The 23,896-nt window shown below is 51.7% G+C and overlaps 1 protein-coding gene across 3 annotated transcripts; it reads right to left on the reverse strand.

Annotated features, from left to right (window-relative positions):
* Positions 1 to 2,020: 2,020 nt before the first annotated feature.
* TSKU (tsukushi, small leucine rich proteoglycan) lies at positions 2,021 to 21,840 on the reverse strand. 3 transcript variants are annotated; one of them, XM_068425506.1, is made up of 3 exons: positions 21,688 to 21,840; positions 19,179 to 19,255; positions 2,021 to 3,093 (listed from the first exon to the last, which is right to left on the reverse strand). In XM_068425506.1, the coding sequence occupies exon 3, from the start codon at positions 3,084 to 3,086 to the stop codon at positions 2,028 to 2,030; it is 1,059 nt and encodes a 352-aa protein (XP_068281607.1). In that variant the 5' UTR covers positions 3,087 to 3,093; positions 19,179 to 19,255; positions 21,688 to 21,840; the 3' UTR covers positions 2,021 to 2,027. The 3 variants fall into 3 exon arrangements, with proteins under 3 accessions (XP_068281607.1, XP_068281608.1, XP_068281609.1); XM_068425507.1 differs by lacking the exon at positions 21,688 to 21,840 and adding an exon at positions 20,909 to 20,981; XM_068425508.1 differs by lacking the exon at positions 21,688 to 21,840 and adding an exon at positions 19,889 to 20,435.
* Positions 21,841 to 23,896: the final 2,056 nt, after the last annotated feature.

The raw sequence follows: 23,896 nt of genomic DNA on the forward strand, positions 1-23,896 counted from the left end.
TCTTAAAAAGGCAAGGTTCACTAAAATTTCCTCCCAAACTGCCCGTCTCGCACTGCAGTTGGTTGCTGTTCCCCTCCAGACCCCTGCCTCTGGGCAGTCCCGTTGCCTTTTTAAGAAAATGTTTCTTGTGACTGTGAAGGCTGGTTGAGCATTGCAAAGGCTCAGTAGAGAGAGAACCCCCCACACTGAAAGAAAGGGTTAAAATCCCACCCTAATGTCTCTGAACAAATAATAATTGAAAAGGAGATGGATGAAAACGTGGGAGAAGGATTTCAGTATCCAAAGTGAGGTGTTGACTTTGGCTTTTATGGACTCTGCGTTTCAACCATCCCCGGAGACAGCTGCTTCGGACAATAGGGTTTCCATTTGCAAAGACCTTTGGGGATGTGAGGACAAAGCCTGAGCTCCTCCCAGCACTCCCCAGGAGGCTTGTGGGATGGGTTTATATCTGCATCACCTTTGCATGGACCTCCTTAAACCAGCTTCAGACTCTGAAGGTTGCCCTGACGCAAGGCTGGGTTTAGAGACCAAGCTGCAGACCAGCCCGAGCAGGACCCCCATCCACAATAACCCTTCCATTACCCAGGACAGAGCGTGCCAGATGTGGACCAGACCTCAGAAGACACCTCCATTGCAGGAACTCCTATGAGCAACTTGAAGGCTTCACACACGGCACTGAGTCATGCTTCGCTGCCTTCCCCCACTTTCTCCTAGCCTGAAGAAGAAGAGGGATGAGAGGGGCTCCCCTTCGCTTTGCCAGCATTTCAGCAATGAAGGAAAAAATGAGTAAAGCTCTGAGGACCAGGCCTCTTATCAGATATCCGTTGGCAGCCAAGGAGCTGTGTGAGAGAAAGAAAAGCCACAACTCTGGGAAAAAAAAACCCAACAACAAGATCTTTCCTCTGATAGGCAAAGCACTGCACTGTTAGCAGGCGTCAGTGTTAATTCTTCCCCTAGCACGTTCTGGGGAGTGTTTCAGCACTGGAAATTGCCTCATATGAGCCCAGCTGAGTTGCAGATGTTGTGCTCAGATGGCAGATGTCAGCATGGAAACAGCTTACTCTCACGTCCTCTGGGTCCGCGTCTTGGTTTGATAAGGTCATCAAGACGAGAATCCCTGTCAAGTTTTTCTTCCATGCTTCCCCAGAAAGGGAGGAGGGATTTTTAATTTTTTTTTTAAGCTAGGCTACACGATCTCTTCGCTTTGCAGCTCAGTTAATTTGCTTCATTGGAGGCTGGTTCCTGGGTGTGATGCAGCTGTTGGCAGACCTCTCTGCTTCCGCTGCTCTGCTGCACATCACCTCTGAGCAACAGCTCAATAAGGTTAGAAAGACGGGAGGTTGCCAAGGTTGGATGTGAAGTGGTTTGATGTGAAAAGGATCGAGATGGGAAAATAGGGAGAAAATCGTGAGAAAAGTTCTCAACTTACTCAATGTTCATTGCACACCTATGCAAATAACATGTAAAAAGCAGCACATTAGGAGCACGCTGTGTTCAGGTTTGTCTGGAAAAGTTTCTTCAAGACTGAAAGTGCGTGACAGGGAACAGGGTGCTGCTAATGAAGGCAACATCCAGAAGGCACTTCTTGAGGAGTAATAATTAAAAAAGGATGATGCATGGTTTTGTAAGCAAGCAGCTATGGAGTTGGTACGTTTTGGTGTGTGCTCTGGAGAGACGTAGCTTTGCTCCTACAAATGTATCTGGGGCACAAAGGTTTGCTCCAGACCGTCTGTTTTGCCCTGGGACCTGCAGAGCAGCTTGATTCCCGTTGTCCAGCATCACTGCTCTTGAGCTAATGGGCTGCACGCAGGACCTCAATGCACTGGGCAAAATCTGGAGCCTGCAGATGATGTGGGCCAGGGTTTGAGAGTTTATAAAATCCACAAACAATCAAGTATTGGCATATACAAATATATAAATTATTGTCAGTTTTACAAAAGGCACACTGCAAGCCATCTCAGTCCGATACCTGTACAAATCCCATGGCCCCCCGCCCTCCCTTCCCCACCCCTTCTCCCCAGCTTTCATCATGAAACATAAGGCGCTGCTGCTACGGTCCCGTGGCTGTCATGGCAACTGAGGACCTCTTTTTTGGTCAGCCCAATCTGTCGGTGGTACTGTCCTTCTTTGATGGTCTTAAGACACTGTATGTTCTTCCCCAAGGTGATGCTTTTGATGGAAGGCAAGTATTTCAGTACAGTCTTTGGCAAGGATGACACGCCTGTCCCAGAGAGGTTGAGCTCTTGTAGGGAGTTCAGACCAAAGATAACTTCAGCAGTCAGTGACTTCAGGTCAGGATTGTTGGATAAATCCAGAACTTGGAGGGCTGGTAGTTCCTTGAAGCTATAAGGAGATAACTCTCCAAAGCCACTCAGGCCACTGAGGGATAAATGAATCAAATCTTTCAGCCCCATGAAGTCTCCTTTCTCAATCTTGACTAGAGGGTTCCCATCAAGATTTAAGTATCGGAGAGGAATGCCTTGAAGGTTTGGCACAGACATTAGCCTGTTTCCAGAAAGATTTAAGTTCTGAATGTTGGGGATGCTCTTTTCACGGTGCCTCGTAATTGTGCTGAGCATATTATTGGATAGATCCACATTCAGGGGTTTTCCTTGACCTTTTGAAGCAAAAATGTCCATTGCTATATCCAAAAGCTTGTTATTGCTCAAATCTATGTCGCCCAGAGGAGAACTGGAGAAACAGTCCTCTGGAAGGACTTCCAGAGAGTTATGACTCAGATCCAAGGACTCCAGGTACCGAAGCCTGGAGAAAGTTGTGGAGGAAATCTTGGAAATTTTATTGTAGCTCAGGTCGAGGCTCACCAAGGTGGTGTATCCAGGGCCAGTAAGCATTGATTCATTGATTGTTTCCAGTTTGTTTGATGATAGATCCAAGTAGGAGGTATCCAGAGGGATTGGGACAGGAACAATGTGTGAGCCTATTCCACTGCAGTCCACCTTGGTCAAGCTAAAGCTGTCGAAGAGACCAAAGCTTTCCACTTCGCAGTGGCAGCCAGGGAAGCAGGTTTTGGTGGCACCAAAGCAAGGAAGGAGAAGCAGCAAATTGAACCAGGCTAGGAACTGCATTGTTGACCTGGAAAACAAGACGATAAGAAAATAGATTTAATTGCTGTAGACGTTACTTTACTAAAGATGTGTAATAGTCTGAGTCGTGCAGTCTTCTTCCCTGACTTTCCAAAGGGATAGATTAAGTACACCCTTAAATAGCATGGATGTCCCAAACACTTTGTCTCTAATGTTGTGAACCCCAGTGGGAACTTAATGGAGAAAAAAAAAAAATGGGTCAACAGTCTTTGCAGATGTAACTGAGTTAAGACACAAGTGGAAATTAGCTGTAAGAACAGTAGGCTGCCTTAAAGCAAGAAGTTGTGGATGCCCCCTCCCTGGAAGGTTGGATGGGGCCTTGAGCAACCTGGTCTGGTGGAAGGTGTCCCTGCCCATGTCAGGGGGGTTGGAACTAGATGATCTTTAAAGTCTCTTCCAACCCAAATCATTCTGTGATTCTAAGATCTATCCAACATGCATCTTTTTGGTTGGACCACTGAAGAAGCTAAATGACAGCTCAAACACTGAGTCATTTTACAGCCTGGCAAACTTCAGCACACAGAGGTCTTCATGTCAGAGCATCCATGTGAGATTTGGGAGTGCTGAGTACAAGACCCTACATTGACAGCCTGAAAATCTCAGTGGGAGCCTTTGGTATTCAAAACCCTTATCAGGGAAGGAAACACCAAAACTCCGTTCAAATTTCCTATAGATGACAGAGATGACGGCATCATCAGAACATCCTTCAGGATGAACAGCTAGAAAAGCCAGCTGCCTACTGCCCAAATAGACAGCACATCTCCCTCGCTTAGATTTCAGATGCAAATTTAGAAGTGCTTGGGTAGGTAGGATCGTTGATTTATATCAGGTGGCTAAAACCAACCCTTCTCAGGCTGGTGGTAGGCAAGACAGACAACGGCCACTTGGCTACATGCCTGTCAGAGCAGGGGAACCAAGGACTGCTCAGTCTAACCCAGACTCTGCTGTGATGGGCCCAGCCTCCTGCACAGGCATCGAGTGGAGAGAGCCAATTTGTTTCATACAGAGCCTCTGGGGAGTCTTTGCTAATTACAATAAGTATTCTCTCTGATTAACGATGTTAGCAAGCAAGGAGCTCTCTCCACCCCTCTGGTTTTGACCCTCCTCCAGCTGAGACACTTCTGTCCCTCCATCGTTGCAGCCAACGGAGGAAGAGAGCCCATCTGCACCTCACCAGCTTTGCTGGACCTCTTCAGATCGCATCTGAACAGCTCCTCCACGTAACTGTGGGCAACAGCAGCTGTGGGATTTCAAGAGCCAGCCAAAAAGGCTGCATCTCTGGAGAGGGTAAACTGGAGCGTGCCAGCATCCTGCAGGTCAGCAGAGGCAGCAAGGGCTGTCCTCGTTGGTTCCCACTGCAGTCATGGGTGACAGCTCCTTGTGCCTTACAGTGTCTCCTGGAAGCCGGCAACAAAATCTCCCACCAAACCAGGCAAGCAGATCTATCAGCACCGCTCTTTGGCTACACTGCTGGTGATAAACTGAGACTCACGTGCCAAGCACTCATTTAGCCAAAAAAAAAAAAAATCCCCTTTAAACGTATGTTCCCATCCCCACCTCAGTCCCCCTGGTCTCTGTTCTCACCTTTCCCACCGCTGTTTAAAAGCACTTTATTACCTTCCTTGCAGTATCATCTTTCCCACACACCCTTTGATCTGGCGAAGGCACCTTCCCCACAGCCCATGCACCTTCCCAGGACCATTTCCGAGACGTTCACACTTCATCTTCCCTCACCTACCCCTTGGCATCAGTTTCTCTCCCTTTCCAGCATGGTCCTCCTGGCCCTGTGCTCTTTCCCAGGAGACCATCAGGGACTACTTGCCAATGTGCAAAAGAAGTGCAAAGGGGAAAAAAAAGCGTTGCAAAAATATTGTCCTGATCACTGATATGACTTGTCTGGCAGTAACTCCCAGACCTCCTGCAAACAGAGAGCAGAGATTGGGACTCTGGCCAAAAGTGCCTGCAACCAAAGCATTGCTAAAGGCCAACACGCAATCCTCTGGGGTCCATTATTCTATAGAAACAACAGAAAATCAGTAAGATGAGCCCTAGTCCCAGCCCATCTCGACTGTTTCTTGAGAAAACACATATGTGTGCAGAGGGGACGCAGGGGGTAGAGCTCCTTTCTGCAGACATGTTTCCAGATATCCCTTCCTAATGTCATCCAAGCCGATCCCTTCTGGTTCTGTGCAGACAGACCTTAGCTTGCTCCCTTCTGCAGTCCCTCCTAAACCATATACTACCTTTTTTTTAATGAAGCTGCATTTGGAACGCACTGAAATGTTTTATTACCAGAGGAAATTACAGCAGTGGGGAGCTCTTTGGAAACTAAAAAAGCAGAAACTCAAAATGTTAAATGTCTCACATACAGGGAAGTACCTGCATTAGTGCCAGCTCAGTCTACTGGTATTTCTTCTCCCAAATCCCACCCAGTGGCTATTCCCACTTGATGTCTCAACAGGGAAAGCACCTCCTAACTTCTCCTTTGAAAGCCCAGCTCTGTTCCTCATGGCATCATGTTGGCTTGGGTGGTCCAAAGACACATCAGTGTGAGACTTGGCTTTCTGAGCCCTGCTAAGACCATCATGGGCACCTGCTGAGCCACCTGAAGAACAGCAAGACTGCAATCTCCAAAGTCCCTGTTTAACTGGGAACAGTCTTTTAATAGGGCCTGTAGCAATAGGATGAGGGGTGATGGTTTTAAACTAAAAGAGGGAAGATTCAGGCTAGATATAATGAAGAAATTTTTTACAGTGAAGGTGGTGAGACATTGACACAGGTTACCCAGAGAGGTGGTAGATGCCTTATCCCTGGAAACATTCAAGGTCAGGTTGGACGGGGCTCTGAGCAACCTCATCTAGTTGAAGATGTCCCTGCTCATTGCAGGAAGGTTGCACTAGCTGACCTTGAAAGGTCCCTTCCAACCCAAACTATTCTGTGATTCTATGATTCTATGAACTGAGAGAAGAATCAAAGGCAACGCAGGGTTTTGATATGTGGCTGCTCAAACTCCTTTTGACGTGGGAATTCCCTTCCTGATCAGCCTCAAAAATGATCACCAGTAGTGGGCAGCTACAGTGACTCCCATTACAACATCCATGGCTGCAGCCAGCAGGAAGGACAAAACATTACACAGCTGAAACGCAGTATGCAAAGCTCAGCTTAGGTATTTGCACAGCATCTATTGCCTCTTCCCTCCTTGCAGCACTGCCCCAAATTCTCCCTTACTGGCTCTGCAATTGCTTTGCAGGTGAGATGCAATCCATTACTACCAGTTAAAAACTCCCTTACGGAGGAGCATGAAGCATTCATAGACTAACAAGCCACTTGGCTAATAGCTCTGATAAACGATGGGAGAAATAAAGGTACTGGTCATCTTCCAGTCCAAGAAAGAGACTTCTGCATTTCCAGATAATCAACGAAGAGCTTAGTCAGGTACGGGCATGCTTTATCATCGCATGGAACAATCGATAGCGCTCTTTGAAAGGGGGAAGGAAACATGCCGCAGGCATTTACAGTTTATCCGTGTGCAGCGTGCATTTGAAACCGCATCAAATTGCCTTTGGATTGCTGCCTACGAGCTGCTCTGTTGATAAAGGCAGGAAGCCAAGGTATCCCTTGTAAAAGGAACATGAGTTATTCTTCTGTAGCGCTGGGGAGATTCACCTGGAGGAAACACCATGGACCAGAAAACACTGGCACCGGCACCTGGGATGGTGAGGGGAAAGCCACCGGGAGAAAGCAGCCTGCCCTTGGGCTGGTGCAGCCATGACCTCTGTTGTGGTGTGGAGAGATCCCAGGGATAAACTTTGGCCATCTGACAGCTCGGGGGGCTTGTTATACCCACTGATTTCAACAGGAGCTGCTGTGGGTGCAGCGTCATCCCCCACATTTCAGGTGCCCGGAGTGGCTGCAGGGCTCTGGTCTTTACATCTTGCTTGTCCTTTCTGCACAGCAAATATCCTAAGACATCCTCAAGGAAACCCAGTGGTGGGTAATGGAGCCAAGGTTGGACCAAGCTCCCAGAAGGGTGCCAGCCTTCCCCCCAAATTTCACATCTCTCCCTGAACCTGCAGATGCCCCGACACCTCCTCCCTGCTCTACTCATCCCCTGCACCATCGCGTGGCAAGACTCCAGCAGAAACCTCACACTGAGATTTCCCTGCCAAAAAAAGACATTAAAATCTGATTTTAAAACCAGACTGCAGAGGAAACCCAGGTCTCAGCTGATGGTCAGGAGGATCGGAGAGAGGAAAACCTTGTTACAGTGTTGTTGCAAATTCACTCTTCTCACTGCAGTTGATTTCCTCCTTCTCCTCTTAAAGACTTTTCTCACTTGTCTCCCCAAATCCACAGCTGAGACCTCGCCACCTTGTTCCCACCCAAGGGAGATGTGCTAACATGTCCTGCCCTGGATGGAAGCCCATTGTTCGGGGACTGGTACCCCCTTGGGAATGCGGAGATGAAGAGGATGCTATCTAGGCTACCTCCAGTTGCCTTGGCAACCACCAAGCCAGAAGTCCCTATAGCCAAAAATCAAGGACTAATTAAACAATAATACAAGAGGGAGGTGTTTGAAAGTTCATTGTTTGATGGAGTCAGGAAACAGGCCCCCCTCTGTTCATGCTGCACCCCTCGGCCTCCCTGAACGTGTCATTTGGCAAAGCATCAGCTGAAATGCATCTGAAGTCAGGGCTGAAGACCCAAACTCACCCAGTGAAGCTTAAGGTACATAAGAAAGAGGCGCAGAAACCCCAGGTTGTCTCTATGGTGGGGTGAAGAGAAAGAAAAGGGATGAAACCCACCTAGGAGCAGACTTATCCCTGGAGATGCCCCATCTCTCCCTTGACCATGGTGGATCAGGTTGCCCACTCTCCTTGGGCTGCTGGTTCCCACCCCATCCCTGGCTGCATCCTCCAAACCCGAGTCCCACCCAGCAACCAGGTGTACCCAGGGTGGATCAGTTCAGCTCACTCATCCAACAAAAAAAACCCTAATCTTCCTTTTCCCCCTTCGATGGGTCAATTTTCCACCAAATTGGGCTGCCCAGCCACAGAATTACCAGCTCTGAGACAGGAATGGGGAAAACAGGACCCTGTTTTTTCAACAGCAGCTCACAATTAGAGCAGATCTTGTATGACATGAATCCCTGCGTGTCTAAGGCAGGGTGGACAGATCCTGGTAATTTCCAGGGTTTTTTTGTCAATGTGCTGCTGGATTAATTCTGGATTAACAGCAAATAGAGCAACCTTTAAAGGAAAGAGGCAAAAAGGAAGGGCTGGAGTCCACCTATCCCAAATACAGTTGCTGTTCTAGCAACAGGCAGAGGGGTTGGATTAGCAACAGTATTTCGTCAGGAAGAGAATTTGGGGATTGTCTTCTGTCTCTTGCATCAGCCAAGTGAAAAAAAAAAGGAAAGGCTTTATAGCAGCAAGGCCCACTTGGCTGCATTCACTAATTGGGGGCAGGGGAAAGGGAAAGTTATTGGAAAGTGAAACAAGCTGCATAGGTTATGACAGAGGCTGTAAATCCTCCAGACTGGGGAAAAAAAAAAAAAAAAAAGATAGTTGGCTCTTTCTCTCTTTAAATACTTGGGAGGCTCCGAGGGGCAGCTGGGATGGTGGCTTCGATGGATCACTCTGGAGCACCAGGATGCTCTTGAGTTGCTTCTCCAGTGCTTCAGAGACCTTTTTTATTGCCCCTCCCATTAATTATTCTGTGAAATAGGAATAATTATCGAATAAAGTCCAGGACTAGCAATAGCTACGCTTTTCCAGTGTGGACTGTCTCAGGCTGAGTCCAAATGACGCCACAGATGCAATCACGGCCTGGTCTCCAGATCCCACGTGCCAATGTGAGCAGAAAGCAAAACTGGTTCAAACCAGCCTTCAACCAGAGACTATTAATCCCTTAACTCGCAGGCACACACCCTTCACATGATAAAGAAACTGCTGCTGACAATGTTACTCTCTCTTTTTTTTTGTGTGTGTGAACCCATTGCAAGTAAAGGTCATCCAGGCTTTTGCTCTGCCCACTTCAGACCGGCTCTTCCCTGCAGAAGGGCTCTCCACATGCACGCAGCAAAGAGCTGTGTTTGCCCCCTCTCTAAAGCTTATTAAATCAATTAGTGTTTCCTCACAAAGGAGTTTTGGTGTAAATAGGAACAGGGCTTTCTGACACATTCGTTGGTTTTTGTTGTTTGCTGGTTTGGGGTACACTTTGCAAATAGCGGTCCTGGTTTTGTACTCAGTGTTTGTGACTTCTTGGATTTCACAGAATCACAGAATGGTTTGGGTTGGAAGGGACCTTAAAGACCATCTAGTTCCAACCCCCTGCCACGGGCAGGGACACCTTCCACTAGACCAGGTTGCTCAAGGCTCCATCCAACCTGGCCTTGAACAACTTCTCTGGGCAACCTGGGCCAGTGTCTCACCACCCTCACAGGCAAGAAATTTTTCCTAAGATCTAATCTAAAACTCCCCTCTTTCAGTTTAAAACCGTTCCCCCTCATCCTGTCACTCCATGCCCTTGTAAAAAGTCCCTCTCCCGCTTTCCTGTAGCCCCTTCAGGTACTGGAAGGTGCTAGAAGGTCTCCCTGGAGCCTTCTCTTCTCCAGGCTGAACAGCCCCAACTCCCTCAGCCTGTCTCCATAGCAGAGGTGCTCCAGCCCTCTGAGCATCTTTGTGGCCTCCTCTGGACTCACTCCAACAGCTCCATGTCCTTCTTCTGTTGGGGGCCCCAGAGCTGGACGCAGCACTGCAGGGGGGGTCTCACGAGAGCGGAGCAGAGGGGCAGAATCCCCTCCCTCGCCCTGCTGGCCACGCTGCTGGGGATGCAGCCCAGAATATGGTTGGCTTTCTGGGCTGCAAGCACGCATGTAGGGAGAGGAAAGCCAATGAGAACCCAAGACGTATCTGCTATTTAGGTTTGATCCTGCATTTGCTTAGATGGGTTTGGGGGAGTTCAGTGGAGTTACTCTAGGTGTCAGTGACAGCAGGATGAGAATTAGTCCCTTGTCTCTTCTAAATTCAGCTGGATTTCATGGAGCCCTCCATCAGGAGCCATTGCACAAGTCACTTTTGGCTGATAAGTTATCACCCTTCACTTCACACTGATGGTTTTATCAGTGGGAAGTGCAAAGCTGCTTAGACAGCAGAGCCATCCCCATTTACCCATCAGGATGTAAAGAAGGAGATGTGCAACCCTCTCTTCTTCTTCTCCTCACCCCATTTCCCCCACCAGTGCATGCAAGTATTGGGATGGGGGGGAAAGCCCGTCACTGGTATGGTGGCGTTAGCCCTTATGGATCAATGCAAAGAGACACCAAGTGCCTGATCAGGAGCTACAATCATCCTGCAGGTGCCTGAACACTTTTTGGTCCATCTTCCTGCTCACAGGAGGAAATCAGAAATAATTGCAGGGAATGAGGAGAAAAAAACCCCAAGATTGCTCTATGAATTCCCTTCTGCTTTAATGATTTCTAATAATGGATGTAAAAGCACCTCCTTTGCATTCAGTCAAGAGCCCCAACACTGAAGGGGGTTGTTAGCAAGTAATTAACCCAGTGGTATCAGGAATCTACCTCACTAGGCTATGGAAGAACAACAGACAATAGGTACGAAGCTGGGGATGGAAAGAAAAAGTCATGTCTCCTCCCTCAATGCAGAGACTTGATTGTATTTAAGGCAGACGAGGCTGGGCGGTGTGATGGGGACGGGTGGGCTCAGGATGGAATTTCCCCTCTCTGACCTGTGGGTCCCCAGGGGTCACAGGAGGTAGCCAAGACAAGCAGATCTTGAGCCAGTGGTTTGTTTGCTCTGCAGGGAGCTTTGTCCCCGCTCGAGTGATTTCAAGAGGGGACAAAACTGCCATAAATGGAGGTGAGATCTGAACAAGAACCCCATTGCTCTGCATCGAGTCTATCTTTGCAAGACTTGAATCTCAGCAAAAAAACCCATGGAATTTGAGGTGTGGACAGCCAGAAGGGCCAAGGAAGGAAAAAGCAAGACACCATTCCTCATTTTCCCCATATCTCAGTTATCTCAGCTCCGGACGTAGAGAAGCTGCTGAGCCAAAACCACAATGATTAACCAGCATCCCACCATCGCTCTCCATCCTTCAGGGAGATTTTCATAGATGTTACAGGGGACAGGACAGATAAGATTAGCAAGAGCAAAGCCAAATTGTTAAGCATCAGACTCATTTCATAACCCCAAATCCAAAAACAAGCAGCCCCTCAACCCACCACGGGGGCTGCAGAGAAGACATATGGGATTGATCAAGAGGGAATCCAGCACCTCCAAACCCCACAGCTTCACACTATGGGTTTGTTTTCAAACATGTGACATCCCTTGCTCAGCTGAAACAGCCTCTGCTCTATTTTTTCCTTTAAAGTAAAAAAAAAAAAATAAATTATCCTTTCTTTATAAAAGAAATGGAGAGCCCTATTAAAATAATCTTTACTCCAACTGTTAATGTCACAAATCCCATCTGCTTTGCAAGAGGCCATGGATAATTTATCATCCTAGTGTTTAAACAGCTGATATAATTTATTCCACTTGTGCAACCTCCCCCCCAGCCTCCCTCATCCTCCCCAAGGAGGAAATCAAGGCGCGGTGCAGTGGATTTTGGGCTCTGACAAAAGAAAACCTGTGTGGGCAGGTCTGTTAGCCCATACGGTGAGTTCCAGCTGATTTACATCTGTGGCTGAAGCACAGATGATTTCTGCTGCCCCGAGAGCTGCATGCCTCAAAAAGCCACATCTTGGAAGCAAACAGCAGCCCAACTCCCGGGAATTTTGCCTCGAGTGGGAAAAAGTCGGTGCTACCTCCAGCACGGGCAAATTAGGAATTAAATCACCACAGCAACAGGGTTTTGCACAAAAATCCCCTTCCCCACTCAGCCCAGGAAGCTGTCGGGTTAATAGTGGTTTTATTGGGGATGGGGAAAATAGCCTATGGCCTTGGAAAGCAATTTTTCTCGCCAGCCTCACACCGAGCTGTGCTTGTGCCCGGAGGAGGTGTTCCCGAAAGGAAATGAAGTTTGCCAAGCCCCCGGAGCAGCTGCGGGCAGGGCAAGGCTGGCGTCGGAGCAGCGTGGCACCTCCCGGCGGCACCGGGGGGGGGATTCATAGAATCGTTTTGGTTGGGAAGGACCTTTATGATCATCGAGTCCAACCAGTAACCCAGCACTGCCAAGCCCACCACTAACCCATGTCCCTCAGCACCACATCTACACGGCTTTTAAATCCCTCCAGGGATGGGGACTCCACCACTGCCCTGGGCAGCCTGTTCCAATGCTTGACAAGCCTTTTGGTGAAGACATTGTCCCTGATCTCCAATCTAAACCTCCCCTGGTGCAACTTGAGGCCGTTTCCTCTCGTCCTATCGCTTGTTCCTTGGGAGAAGAAACCAACCCCCACCTCGCTACACCCTCCTTTCAGGCAGTTGTAGAGAGCGAGAAGGTCTCCCCTGAGTCTCCTTTTCTCCACACTAAACACCCCCAGGTCCCTCAGCCGCTCCTCATCACACTTGTGCTCCAGACCCTTCACCACCTTCGTTTTCCTTCTCTGGACTCGCTCCAGCACCTCAAGGTCTTTCTTGGAGTGAGGGGCCCAAAACTGAACACAGGATTCGAGGTGCGGCCTCACCAGCGCTGAGTACATGGGGACGATCCCTGCCCTAGTCCTGCTGGCCACACTAGTGCTGATACAAGCCAGGATGCTGGTGGCCTCCTTGGCCACCTGGGCACACTGCTGGCTCATATTCAGCCAGCCATTGACCAACACTCCCAGGTCCCCAGGATTCATAGGGCTCTCTGAGAGCAAAAGAGACATGAGCATCCCAGCCCCACCGTTGCCTCCTGGCTATGCCAGCTGCAGGACTGCTCAAACTGGGAGCATGAGCAGCCACACATGGTTCCCAGCATCCCGAGATGCACGGGATAAAACAACATGCCTGGGAGGGATGCAGGAGCTCAGGGCTTTCTCCTGCTCCAGCATCACCCCGGGGGGTGATCACTCCAAATCCCTTCACCCCCTGACAGGCCCTGCTTCCCATCCTTCCCCTCTGCTTTGTAACACTGAGCGTTTCCAGGAACAGGAGGTCTCGCTATCCTGGCACTCAGCATTAACACAGAACTCATCTCAGCCAGCAATACAGATATTTCTTAACCACCTCAAACTCAGCCTGAACAGGATCTTTATCATAAACCCAGCAACACATCCCAGAACGGGACGTTGCAGAGGAGTTATTTTGGCACAAGTGAGCAGACAGGCCAGCCCTTTGGCATTGCACTTCATAGCAAAGGGAGAGGTTTACACCGAGTTTTATGCCAGCCCTAATGCCTGTTGCTGTAGAGGGACCTGGTGAAGGTACCACCCCCACCATCTCCGATGCCTAAGGGCTCGCCGTGATGCATGGAGGGAGGCCGCGAGTACCCAGGCTTTACCCAAATCACAGCAGTATCCCTGGGAGGATTAAACCCTCATTCTTCAGGGCTGCATCCCCCTTTTGCAAAAGATCAACTTAAAAATGATGGATCACAGCTTCATCTGCAACGTTGGGGTTGCACGTGCTTCCCCCTCCTCTCCAACCATTCTTAGGGTCAGACTAAGAAAGCCAACAAGCTGACGTGAATTTTTAAAGCATAAAACACCTGAGGCAGGGCCTTATTTCTTAGCTGGTCAATTACTGAAAGCTAAAATGATCCTAAAAACCTTCTCCTATAGCCTCAGCCCTTGATGGTGCTCTCCCACACCTGACCACCAACCCCAGCCGGTTCCTGTGCCAGTTCCTGCTGTGGCGATACTTTTTCACAGCACTCCAGCTCCCAGAGACATGATATAACTCAAGAGGAATGCACTCTGGGACGAACACCATACGCCAGGCCAGCGAGAAACGTTAAGAGGTGCAGCACAGGGAGAGGAAATCTCCTGTCCACGTCTTGGTTTTTAACTGTTAATAGAGCTGCTTGGCTGTATCACCGTGCCCAGGTGGGAAATGCCATGTGCCATGCATGTCCCTGGAATGGCACACGCCACATCCCACCCCAGGAAAGCGCTGGTTGCAAGGACCCACCGGTGGCTGTTTGGTCCATGAGGGCAGGCACAACATCCATGGATCTCCCCACATCCCCAGTGTAGTTTGCTTTGCCAGTTGAACCTGAGCCAGCAGCGTGCCCAGGTGGACAAGAAGGCCACCAGCATCCTGGCTTGTATCAGCACTAGTGTGGCCAGCAGGACTAGGGCAGGGATCGTCCCCCTGGACTCGGCACTGCTGAGGCCGCACCTCGAATCCTGTGTTCAGTTTTGGGCCCCTCACGACAAGAAAGACCTTGAGGTGCTGGAGCAAGTCCAGAGAAGGGCAACGAAGGGGGTGAAGGGTCTGGAGCACAAGTGTGATGAGGAGCGGCTGAGGGACCTGGGGGTGTTTAGCCTGGAGAAAAGGAGGCTGAGGGGAGACCTTCTCGCTCTCTACAACTGCCTGAAAGGAGGGTGTAGTGAGGTGGGGGTCGGTCTCTTCTCCCAAGGAACAAGTGATAGAACGAGAAGAAACAGCCTTAAGTTGCACCAGGGGAGGTTTAGATCGGAGATCAGGGAAAATGTCTTCCCCGAAAGGGTTGTCAAGCATTGGAACAGGCTGCCCAGGGCAGTAGTGGAGTCCCCATCCCTGGAGGGATTTAAAAGCCGTGTAGATGTGGTGCTGAGGGATGTGGGTTAGTGGTGGGCTTGGCAGTGCTGGGTTACTGGTTGGACTCGATCTTAAAGGTCCTTTCCAACCAAAACGATTCTATGACTCTGATTCAACCACGCCGGTGGGCTGGCCTGAGCTGCAGAAGGACCATGCCACATGGATGGACATGGATGGCTTCCCCTGGAGAGGATGAGCTGGGCAAGGGAAGGAAGGAAGAGAGAGGAAGGATGGTGTCAGGGGAAGGCGATACATCCCAGGGTGATACCTCTTCCCTTCCAGGTGAGGCACAGCCCACCAGGTGCGAATAGCTCATAGCAGCCCCATCATCCTGTTTCTCTACGGGCTTTCCAGCTATTTCTCCTTGAAACAGAGGTGGCTGCAAATCACGTGTCCAAAAGCTGCCTCCAACGGCGTGCCTTGGTCGTGGTGCTCTGCCCGACTCCAGCAAGCAGAGGCAGCCGTCACTGGCTGAAATCATGCGAAAAGCAGAGAGAAAGGAAATTCACCCGGGGTGGGGAACGCCTCCAGCCCCGGCAGAAGGATTTTAAGAGGACCCCATGCGGCTTTAGCTCTCTGAAAGGCAGCAGCTCCTAATCTCCCTTCTCCTAACAGCCCTGCGGGGCTGCTGGCTTCAATAAGGGAGGGCAAAGCGAGGAGGCCACGTTAGGCTGGGTGCCCCTCGGCGCTGCCCCAGCCGGCCCAGGGCTTCTTTGTGGGCTTTTCATTTATTTTTGTGGTTGAGTTTGTTTTTTTTTTTTCCATGCACAATAATCTCCGGGCTTCTTTGCCGCCTGTGGCTCTCAGTGTGCAGCTGCAAACCCTCCACCGAGGAGATAATGAATACAATCCTGGCCGTTATTGTTGCAAACACCACAGCTGGAGGCTCCCGTCTCGTTCCCCTCCTGGCCTTTCTTCCTCCCCACACAATAATTCTCGCAACGTGACGCTACGAACAATGAACGCCAGCGACACCACTCAGTAGAGCATCAGCTTCAGGAGCTGCCCCCACCCCAGCAAAGCACATGAGACATTTGCTACACCCAGCGGGTCTCCTACAAGATTTGGGAAGGGGGGGTTTGGGGAGGGGTAGGGGGTCTGGGTAAAGCTGACAAAGGGTTTACAGAAACAGTCAGGTTGGAAGAGACCTCTGGGATCATCGAGTCCAGCTGTTGCCCTGACACCACCATGTCAACTAGACCATGGCACTAAGTGCCATGTCCAGGCTTTTCTTAAACACCTCCAGAGATGGTGACTTCACCACCTCCCTGGGCAGCCCCTTCCAATGGCTAATGACCTTTTCTGAGAAGAAATGCTTCCTAATGTCCAACCTGAACCTCCCCTGGCGAAGTTTAGCAGCAGGGCATCGTCCCCACCACGGTTCCCAGACCAGGTGATGCTTCGCTGCCCCAGTGATGTGGTGTTGTGGCGTCTCCTTCGCTCTTTGCCTCCCCTCCCTGGCCCAGGATCCTCCAGTCCCTCTTGGCTGGTACAGGGTCTTGGAGAGAAGGATCATCTAAAGTAGGTTGGGAGACCCAGGTCCCCAGTAGGACCCATTTCTCACCACTGACTTTACCACGAGTCCCCATTCACGTGCCTCAGTTTCCCTACTGATGCCTTAAGGTTGGCTAACCCCAGGGCTGAGAGGTGTTCATTCCTGTGTGGGGATGAGGGTACCATCCTCAGCTTCAAATCCCACCAGTTTAACTGGGAACAGAGCACAAGCCAAGACGGCCTGGTCTCACCCCATGGAGAAGCCCTCTGCCAACACCGCCACTGCCACAACTGGTCCAGCCAAATGCCACCACTGTCCTCATGCACCACGTCCAGCTCCTGCCTTGCCTGGATGCTCTGGGGACACCAGCCCTGCTTTGCCCTCTGCAAAATGAGCAGCCAGTCTGGGGGACGGGGAAGGGGACATCTGGGGAGGTGGTTGTGGTGGTGCAGTATCTAAGCACCTCTCAAATCAGTATTCATGGACTCTGAAGCGTGGCTACAGTCCTGGTGGCTGCCAACAGCAGGCCTGCCTCTCCAGGGACCTCTGCCCACCCATCCTGCTCAGCTCCCCTGGCTCCATCCTGTCCCCATCCCTGTCCCCTTGTTTTTAGCGCAGCTCTGTGGCACTTCTGCCATGTCAGATGTCACAAGTCACCCAGGACACACACAACTATCTTCCTTTACGGTTTAACCCTGTATTACACCAACTCGTAACCCAATTTGACCTGATTTAGCTGACCAGCAGAGTAAAACTTCCCAAATTACAACATCCTCATATGTGTCTCCCGTACATGGTTGTCCCCTTGCACCCTGTTCCTTCCCCTGAAGCCAGAGGAGGCCACCATGCACCACGTTGTCAACACAGCAGATATGGACATCACCATGGGACATTTGGGGACCGTCCAGAAGAGCAATGCTCCCCACCCCGTGCATGGGAATGGCCTGGTTCAGAGTTACCCTATGATACTGTAATTCTTTGAGTTGGAGATCTCTTGCAAGAGGTTGCAACGCTCCGGTCCTGGGTAGATACAGGGGCTATACCTTGGGTGGGAACTGAGCCTTTGCACAGGGATTAAAGGGCTTTGGAGGAAGTGTCTCCTCTGTCCTGCTGTGAGAAACAGCCTCGCCATGCCCCCTGCTACAGATATCTCATTCTCAAGGGTGGGAGGGAAACGGCTGATTTTGGGGTCAGGGACGTGTCTTGCCCCACTTGGAGAGCTCTGCGTGCATTGCCCAGAGAAGCTGTGGCTGCCCCCTCCCTGGCAGTGTTCAAGGCCAGGTTGGATGGGGCTTGGAGCAACCTGGTCTAGTGGAAGGTGTTCCTGCCTGTGGCAGGGGGGTTGGAACTAGATGGTCTTTAAGGTCCCTTCCAACCCAAACCAGTCTGTGATTCTGTGATTTGTCACTTCAGACGTGATGGGGGTGAGAAGTCACATCTGGTTTGACCCATCTGCCACAGCAGGGCTTTGTCTTTAAGTCTCAATTTTTCCTGAGTAGCATTGTCTTATTCAAAGTAAAAAAAAATAAAGGTCTTTACTTCTCTCCCCACCTCTGGGTTTGAGCTGCCGGGCACGAACCAGGGGAAAGGAGAGGAGTCAGCATCATAGATACTGCACACATAGAGTACTGCATTCAGCTCTGGGGCCCGCAACAGAAGAAGGACACGGAGCTGTTGGAACGAGTCCAGACAAGGCCACAAAGATGCTCAGAGGGCTGGAGCACCTCTGCTATGGAGACAGGCTGAGAGAGTTGGGGCTGTTCAGCCTGGAGAAGAGAAGGCTCCAGGGAGACCTTCTAGCAGCCTTCCAGTACCGAAGGGCCTACAGGAAAGCAGGGGAGGGACTTTTTACAAGGGCATGGAGTGATAGGACAAGGGGGAATGGTTTTAAACTGAAAGAGGGGAGATTGAGACGAGATCTTAGGAAGAAATTCTTGGCTGTGAGGATGGTGAGACACTGGCCCAGGTTGCCCAGAGAAGCTGTGGCTGCCCCCTCCCTGGCAGTGTTCAAGGCCAGGTTGGATGGGGCTTGGAGCAACCTGGTCTAGTGGAAGGTGTCCCTGCCCGTGGCAGGGGGCTTGGAACTAGATGAGCTTTAAGGTCCCTTCCAACCCAAACCAGTCTGTGATTCTATGATTCTATACATGGACAGCAAAAAATAAGCAGAAAAAGGGAAAGGGGAAGGAAAAAAAACCCCCAGACGCCAGCACTCAGGTATTACGCACAGCACATGGCCCTCTGCTCAGCCACGGCAAAGATAAAGTGCTTTTTTTTCCAGTTTGCCACTGCTCCAACAGGCAGATTTCCAGCCTGGTTATTGCAACTCAGGAATGTCCCGGGCTAAGGCAGCCAGGTTGGTTTAATCGCTTGCAGCGTCTGCAAGTGGAGGGTGGGGGGAGGCTGGGGTGATTCTCAGAGCACATATATCCTTCCCCCCTTGCTCCACATCTTGAATACTCCAAGTGAGAAATTTAAAAATAAAATAAATAAATAAAAATTGCAATACAAACGTAAATCTTGAGGCTTCCCTGGAATGAATGGCTGAGCCGTTCATACATTCGCCTCGATAGGTCCAGGTGCCAAGTTTTAAGACAAGAAACAGCTTGCTCAAGCCAGCCTTTATCTCTTCCCAGCCCTCAACATCTCGGCGTTCGGAAGTTTCTTTTGATAGCCTGCCAGGAGGCCAGCACTGCGGCTACCGAGCGGGGTGCCGGGGGTCAGGAGGGCTGCTGGACAAGGATGCCTTGTCTTATCCCACCCTCTGGCTTCTCCCCACCAACCAGCTGACAAGCGGGGAAGGAGGAGGGAGAAGAGGCTGAAAGAGGAGGAAAAAAAAAAGCAGTTAGGGATGGAGGGAAAAGTCTAAACCTTCAGGAGAGGGTGGCTCACCTTTTTTTCCCCAAGCTCTGTCTCACACCGGGGTGGCACACGCTGCTGTTCGCTGCGGGAGCACGGGTTGCTTTTTCCTATATCCAAAACAAACAAACAAAAAAAAGACTTTGCATGTTTTTTGTTTTACAGCTCTTTTCTCCCAATTTCCTCCCACCCACTCAGTGCTTTTTTTATTCCTTGCACTCAATCTTAAACAATAAGGGGTGCAGGAGACCCCTCACCCCAACCCTGCAGCCTTCCCTGCTGATCCACCTCGCCGTCAGAAATTAATGTCCCCTGGGATGTCCGTCACGTCCTCGTTCCCTCCGGGCATTTTGTAATTGCTCCCCACTGCCTCTGCCAGCAGCTGCTCGGATTCATTCACAAACCAGCAGCGTCTCCGATGCCGCAAGGGAAAGCCCGTCCGGGTGCTGCCACCCAACCTCCTGCCCACCCCGGGCCCGAGCATCGCTCACCCCACGCACCCACCGCCTCCGGAGAGGGTCCCCGCTCCGCATCGGCGATGGGCGATGGCTGAGCCAGGCCATTTATAACCCACGTGTGAGCAAGCACCTCCCGTGTCCTCTCCGGGACAGGTTCCCGTGGGCGGGGAAGGGACACGAGCCATGCCCCGTGCCAGCACGACGGCAGACACTAACCCACTTCGCCTTCGCAGCGACGGCGAGCAGCCGGCCAAGTTTAGGCTGCAAATCCTCCCAGGGACATACCAAGCTCCCTCTGGTCCTTTCAGCATCTAACGCATCCAGCGCTCTCCTTATTCCCGGAGCGATCGGCGAGGCGTTGGTGTAACCCTGCCTTTCCACCCGGTATTCTCCGCTCTCCGCCGCTGCAATAAAGCCCCGTGAGCTGCGGAGCGGCGATCGATGCAATATTTCAGCGCAACGCCAGCGACCGACGCTGGCTGCTCTCCGCAGAGCAATGGCACAGCGTCCACGCAGACAACTTTCCTACTGTAACTTGAGTGAATGCGGTTATTCAGGCTAACGGCAGCTGGTTTATCATGGCAGGCACCCGGGGAAATCTTTCGACTCGGGAGGCTGCGACGAGCTCGGCACGGCTCGCCGTGCTCTCGTTACACCCGTGCTCCAACGCCTTCGCCGCCGCCGAATTACGTTGGCCAACCGCGATGGATGGAGAGCGTCGGTTAACGGAGGCGATGCCGCTTCCCCACCACGACACAAGCCACCGGCTCCATCCTCGCCGCTCTCCTCCCAGCCTTCCCAAACCCCGAGCAGAGGAGTAAAGTTGACGGACCCTTTTGTTTCCTGAGAGCTGGCACGTGTTGTGGTTTACGGGGCTAATAAACCTACCGTGGTCTGCGCCCTTTAATGACTGCAGCGTTAATAACAAGTTTCCATGGAGCTGCTTAAAAGTTTACAGGGTGTGTGCGTTATCAGGGGAACCCCGTGCTTTCTGACCTCCTGCTTCAAAAGTCACAACCAGCAGCTTTTTTTTTTTCTTTCTTTTTTATTTTTTTTTTTTTAATTTTTGCAATAAGAGAACAAATAAACCCCGGTCTGTTTCCCCTCCTTTCTTCCCCCCCACCCCAGCACACCTTCCCCTCCAGCTTAATCCACTTACAGGCATGGGAATTTCCCAGGCAGGGAGCTTTGCCCTGCCTTTATCTCTGCAGCCTGGGGGTGAGAAACCCCCTCTGCCCCTTCCAGCCTCTTCACCCCATCCCTCTAAGCTTTACCCCCCCCGCCCCTTCTCCTTTCTCCCCTTACCTTGTGTGAGCTGCAAAACCCTGCGAGCCTCCCAGCACCAGAACTCGACCAAAAAAAACCCCTCTCTGCTCTCCCCGACCGCCGTGCTGGGAGGGGAGGGCTGGGGAAAGGCGAGGGGGGGGAGAGGAGGGGAGACAGGGAGCCCTGTGTGAAATCAAAGCCCCGAAGCCGGGCAGGGGAGGCGGTGCGAAGCCTCCAGCTGCTGCTCGGATTACTTTGCAGCCGTGGCAATCCCAAGCACTCTACAAACCACCATTGCACCGGGGAGGGGGAAGGAGAAGGGAACAGATCCCGGCTAGAAACGCTTCATCCCACCCCGGCTGCAGCCCTCCGGGGCGAAGGAGCCAGGCTGGGGGCTCGTACCCACCCGCTGCACCCCAAAATTCTCCCTTTGGGAAAGCCAAAAGTGGGGGAAAAAGTAGTTTCTCTCCAACCCAGACCTTCGTCCTCCCCCCCCCCCCGCCCCAACCACACATCCAAGGTGTTTTGCAGCCGATGCCCCCCCCCCCCGCACCGCCGGCAGCTGAGCCCCTACGCGAGGCAAACTCATCACACCAAAAAAGTTCCCCACTCGGAAGGAAGGGGGGTGGTTGTCCCCAGCAGACACCCCCAGGGCTGGTCCTGAGCATCCCCAGCTCCCCGGGGAGCCCCCCCCCCTATACAGCGAGCTCTCCCCCTCCCCAAAAATGAGAATTGGGAGGGGGGAAATAAAGGGGGTTGCAACACCCCGCGGCTCTGCCAGCCTGGGGAGAGGATGGGGGCGGCGGGGAGGGACTCACCGGGGCCGGGGTCGGTTCCCGGGGCCGGGGTCGGTTCCCCCCGCCGGGCCGGTTCCCACGGCGGGGAGCGGAGCCGGCGGCAGCAGCGAGGCTTGGGGCCGGGTGTCCCCTGCTCCCCTCCTCCTCCTCCTCGTCGTCCAAGGCGTGCAGCTGGCCGGGCAAGCGGGCTGCCCCCTTCCCCGCAGGAGGAGGGAGGAGGGAGCTCAACAGATGGCTGCACACAAGGGAACATCTGGGAGGAGGAGGAGGGAGGAGGAGGAAGAAGGAGGCAGGACTTGCGCTCGGCTGTGCCGCTCCTGAGCTGGCAGACCCCCCCTTATGGGGGGAAAGGGGGGGTGTCAAGCCGGCTTTGCATACACACACACACACACACACACACACACCCTCCCTGCTGCTCTACATCCCCGCTGGGTAAAAGCCCTTTGCTCTCTTGGGGATCACTCCAGGGTTACCCTCACAGCACAGCTTTGTTCCCAGCCCTGGCCTCTGCAGGGCTGTGTTTACAGGAGTGGGTCCTATTCCTGAACACCACCTGCACCCACTTTTCCAGGCATATAAGGCCAAGGTCAGCTCTGGCACCCCAGGGTGCAGAGCAGGACAAGGCAGCACCGAGGTCTGAGCAATGCCAGCAGGCAGGAGGCTGGGGCTTATAAACTGTGTGGTGCAACCGCTGAAATAGGGTAAAGCAAAAAAAAAAAAAAAAAGAAAAAGAAAAAGCAGGTATTAATCCACAGTTTGGGGAACAGTCTGGACCCCACCGCTGTAGGATGGGCAGTCCCCGGGGCTTCTCCAAGGATGCTGTGAAAGAGCAGCCCTGCACCAAAATTTCTTGAGTATTAGGTGTAATGGCCCAGCAGTGGCTCGGGTTGTGATGCTGGTACTGGAAAAAGAATCAGGAACCTACCTAGTGTCGTGGTGCTGTGACGCTGGACAAGGGAAAAAGGACCTCAAGGGTCCGTGAGTCACAGGGGACTCATCCTGCTGCTGGCTGCAGCTTCCCACACCCACACCCCTCCTGTGCTAGCCATGGTTAGCGGCCTGTGACAGGCCTGAGCCGGGTCCCAAGCTGAGTAGTTGCTTGTTTCTTAAGAAGTTTAGGTTAAGAAGGTACAACCAAGCTCCCTGTGTTTACTTTGAAATACACCACATGTCCCGTACTGATGATCAAAGTTTGCTCAGACCGTGACCCTCAAGCACACGTGTTGCTGTGATTTGCATTTAGCATCTCTTTGTGATGAAAATGTGGCAAAAAGGCAGTTTTTTGCTCTGCTCTGCTGCTTTCTCCGAGCACATCACTCCACGACCTGCCTGAAGATTTGCGGGGTGGCCCACCCACAGCGAACAGAGCTCTGGTCAGAGGGGCTGGGGCTCGAGGCAGGAGATACCGGGGGCATCAGGAGAAGATACCTGAAGGGGGCCTACAGGAAAGCTGGAGAGGGGCTTTTTACAAGGGCATGGAGTGATAGGACGAGGGGGAACGGTTTTAAACTGAAAGAGGGGAGATTTAGATGAGATATTAGGAAGAAATTCTTGCCTGTGAGGATGGTGAGACACTGGCCCAGGTTGCCCAGAGAAGCTGTGGCTGCCCCCTCCCTGGCAGTGTTCAAGGCCAGGTTGGATGGGGCTTGGAGCAACCTGGTCTAGTGGAAGGTGTCCCTGCCCGTGGCAGGGGGGTTGGAACTAGATGGTCTTTAAGGTCCCTTCCAACCGAAACCGTTCTGTGATCCTATGAGATCGCAGTGGTTCCTCTCCACTCTCTGAATTTATGAGCGTATCTTATCTGGGTTATGTGCTCACTCTGCGCCCACATCTCCAGAGCTGCTTTTCGGGAATCACCATCAGTCTCAGAGCTTTGCCAAGGAGGAGCCCTGGGGAGCCAGACAGAGGAAATGTGTGCTCAGGACGCAGCTGAGACAAGGGCTTTTTGGGGAAAACCCTGGGAAAAACCCCTTAATCTGGGTTGTGATTTTCCATGTAGAGGTGGCGGCGATATCTCCAGACATGAACAGTCTGCTGTAAGGATCCATTCACCCAGGGCTTTGCACTGTTCATTTTTATAGCTCTGGGTAGGGGAAGTTGCTAAGCTGGAAGCTTTTAATTTTCCATTGTGTTCATTTTTCCATGCCTCCTGCTAGGCCTTTGCAATGTCAAAGCTGGCCTCAGTAAAGCAAAACGCCAGTTTGAAGCTGGAGGAATTGGGCATTAAACT

The sequence above is a fragment of the Nyctibius grandis genome, chromosome 2 (genome assembly GCF_013368605.1).
Source record: "Nyctibius grandis isolate bNycGra1 chromosome 2, bNycGra1.pri, whole genome shotgun sequence".
NCBI lineage: Eukaryota > Metazoa > Chordata > Aves > Nyctibiiformes > Nyctibiidae > Nyctibius > Nyctibius grandis.

What these genes read in the sequence shown, in the direction of transcription:
- TSKU (XM_068425506.1), bottom strand. Translation starts at nt 3,086, where the DNA reads ATGCAGTTCCTAGCCTGGTTCAATTTGCTGCTTCTCCTTCCTTGCTTT.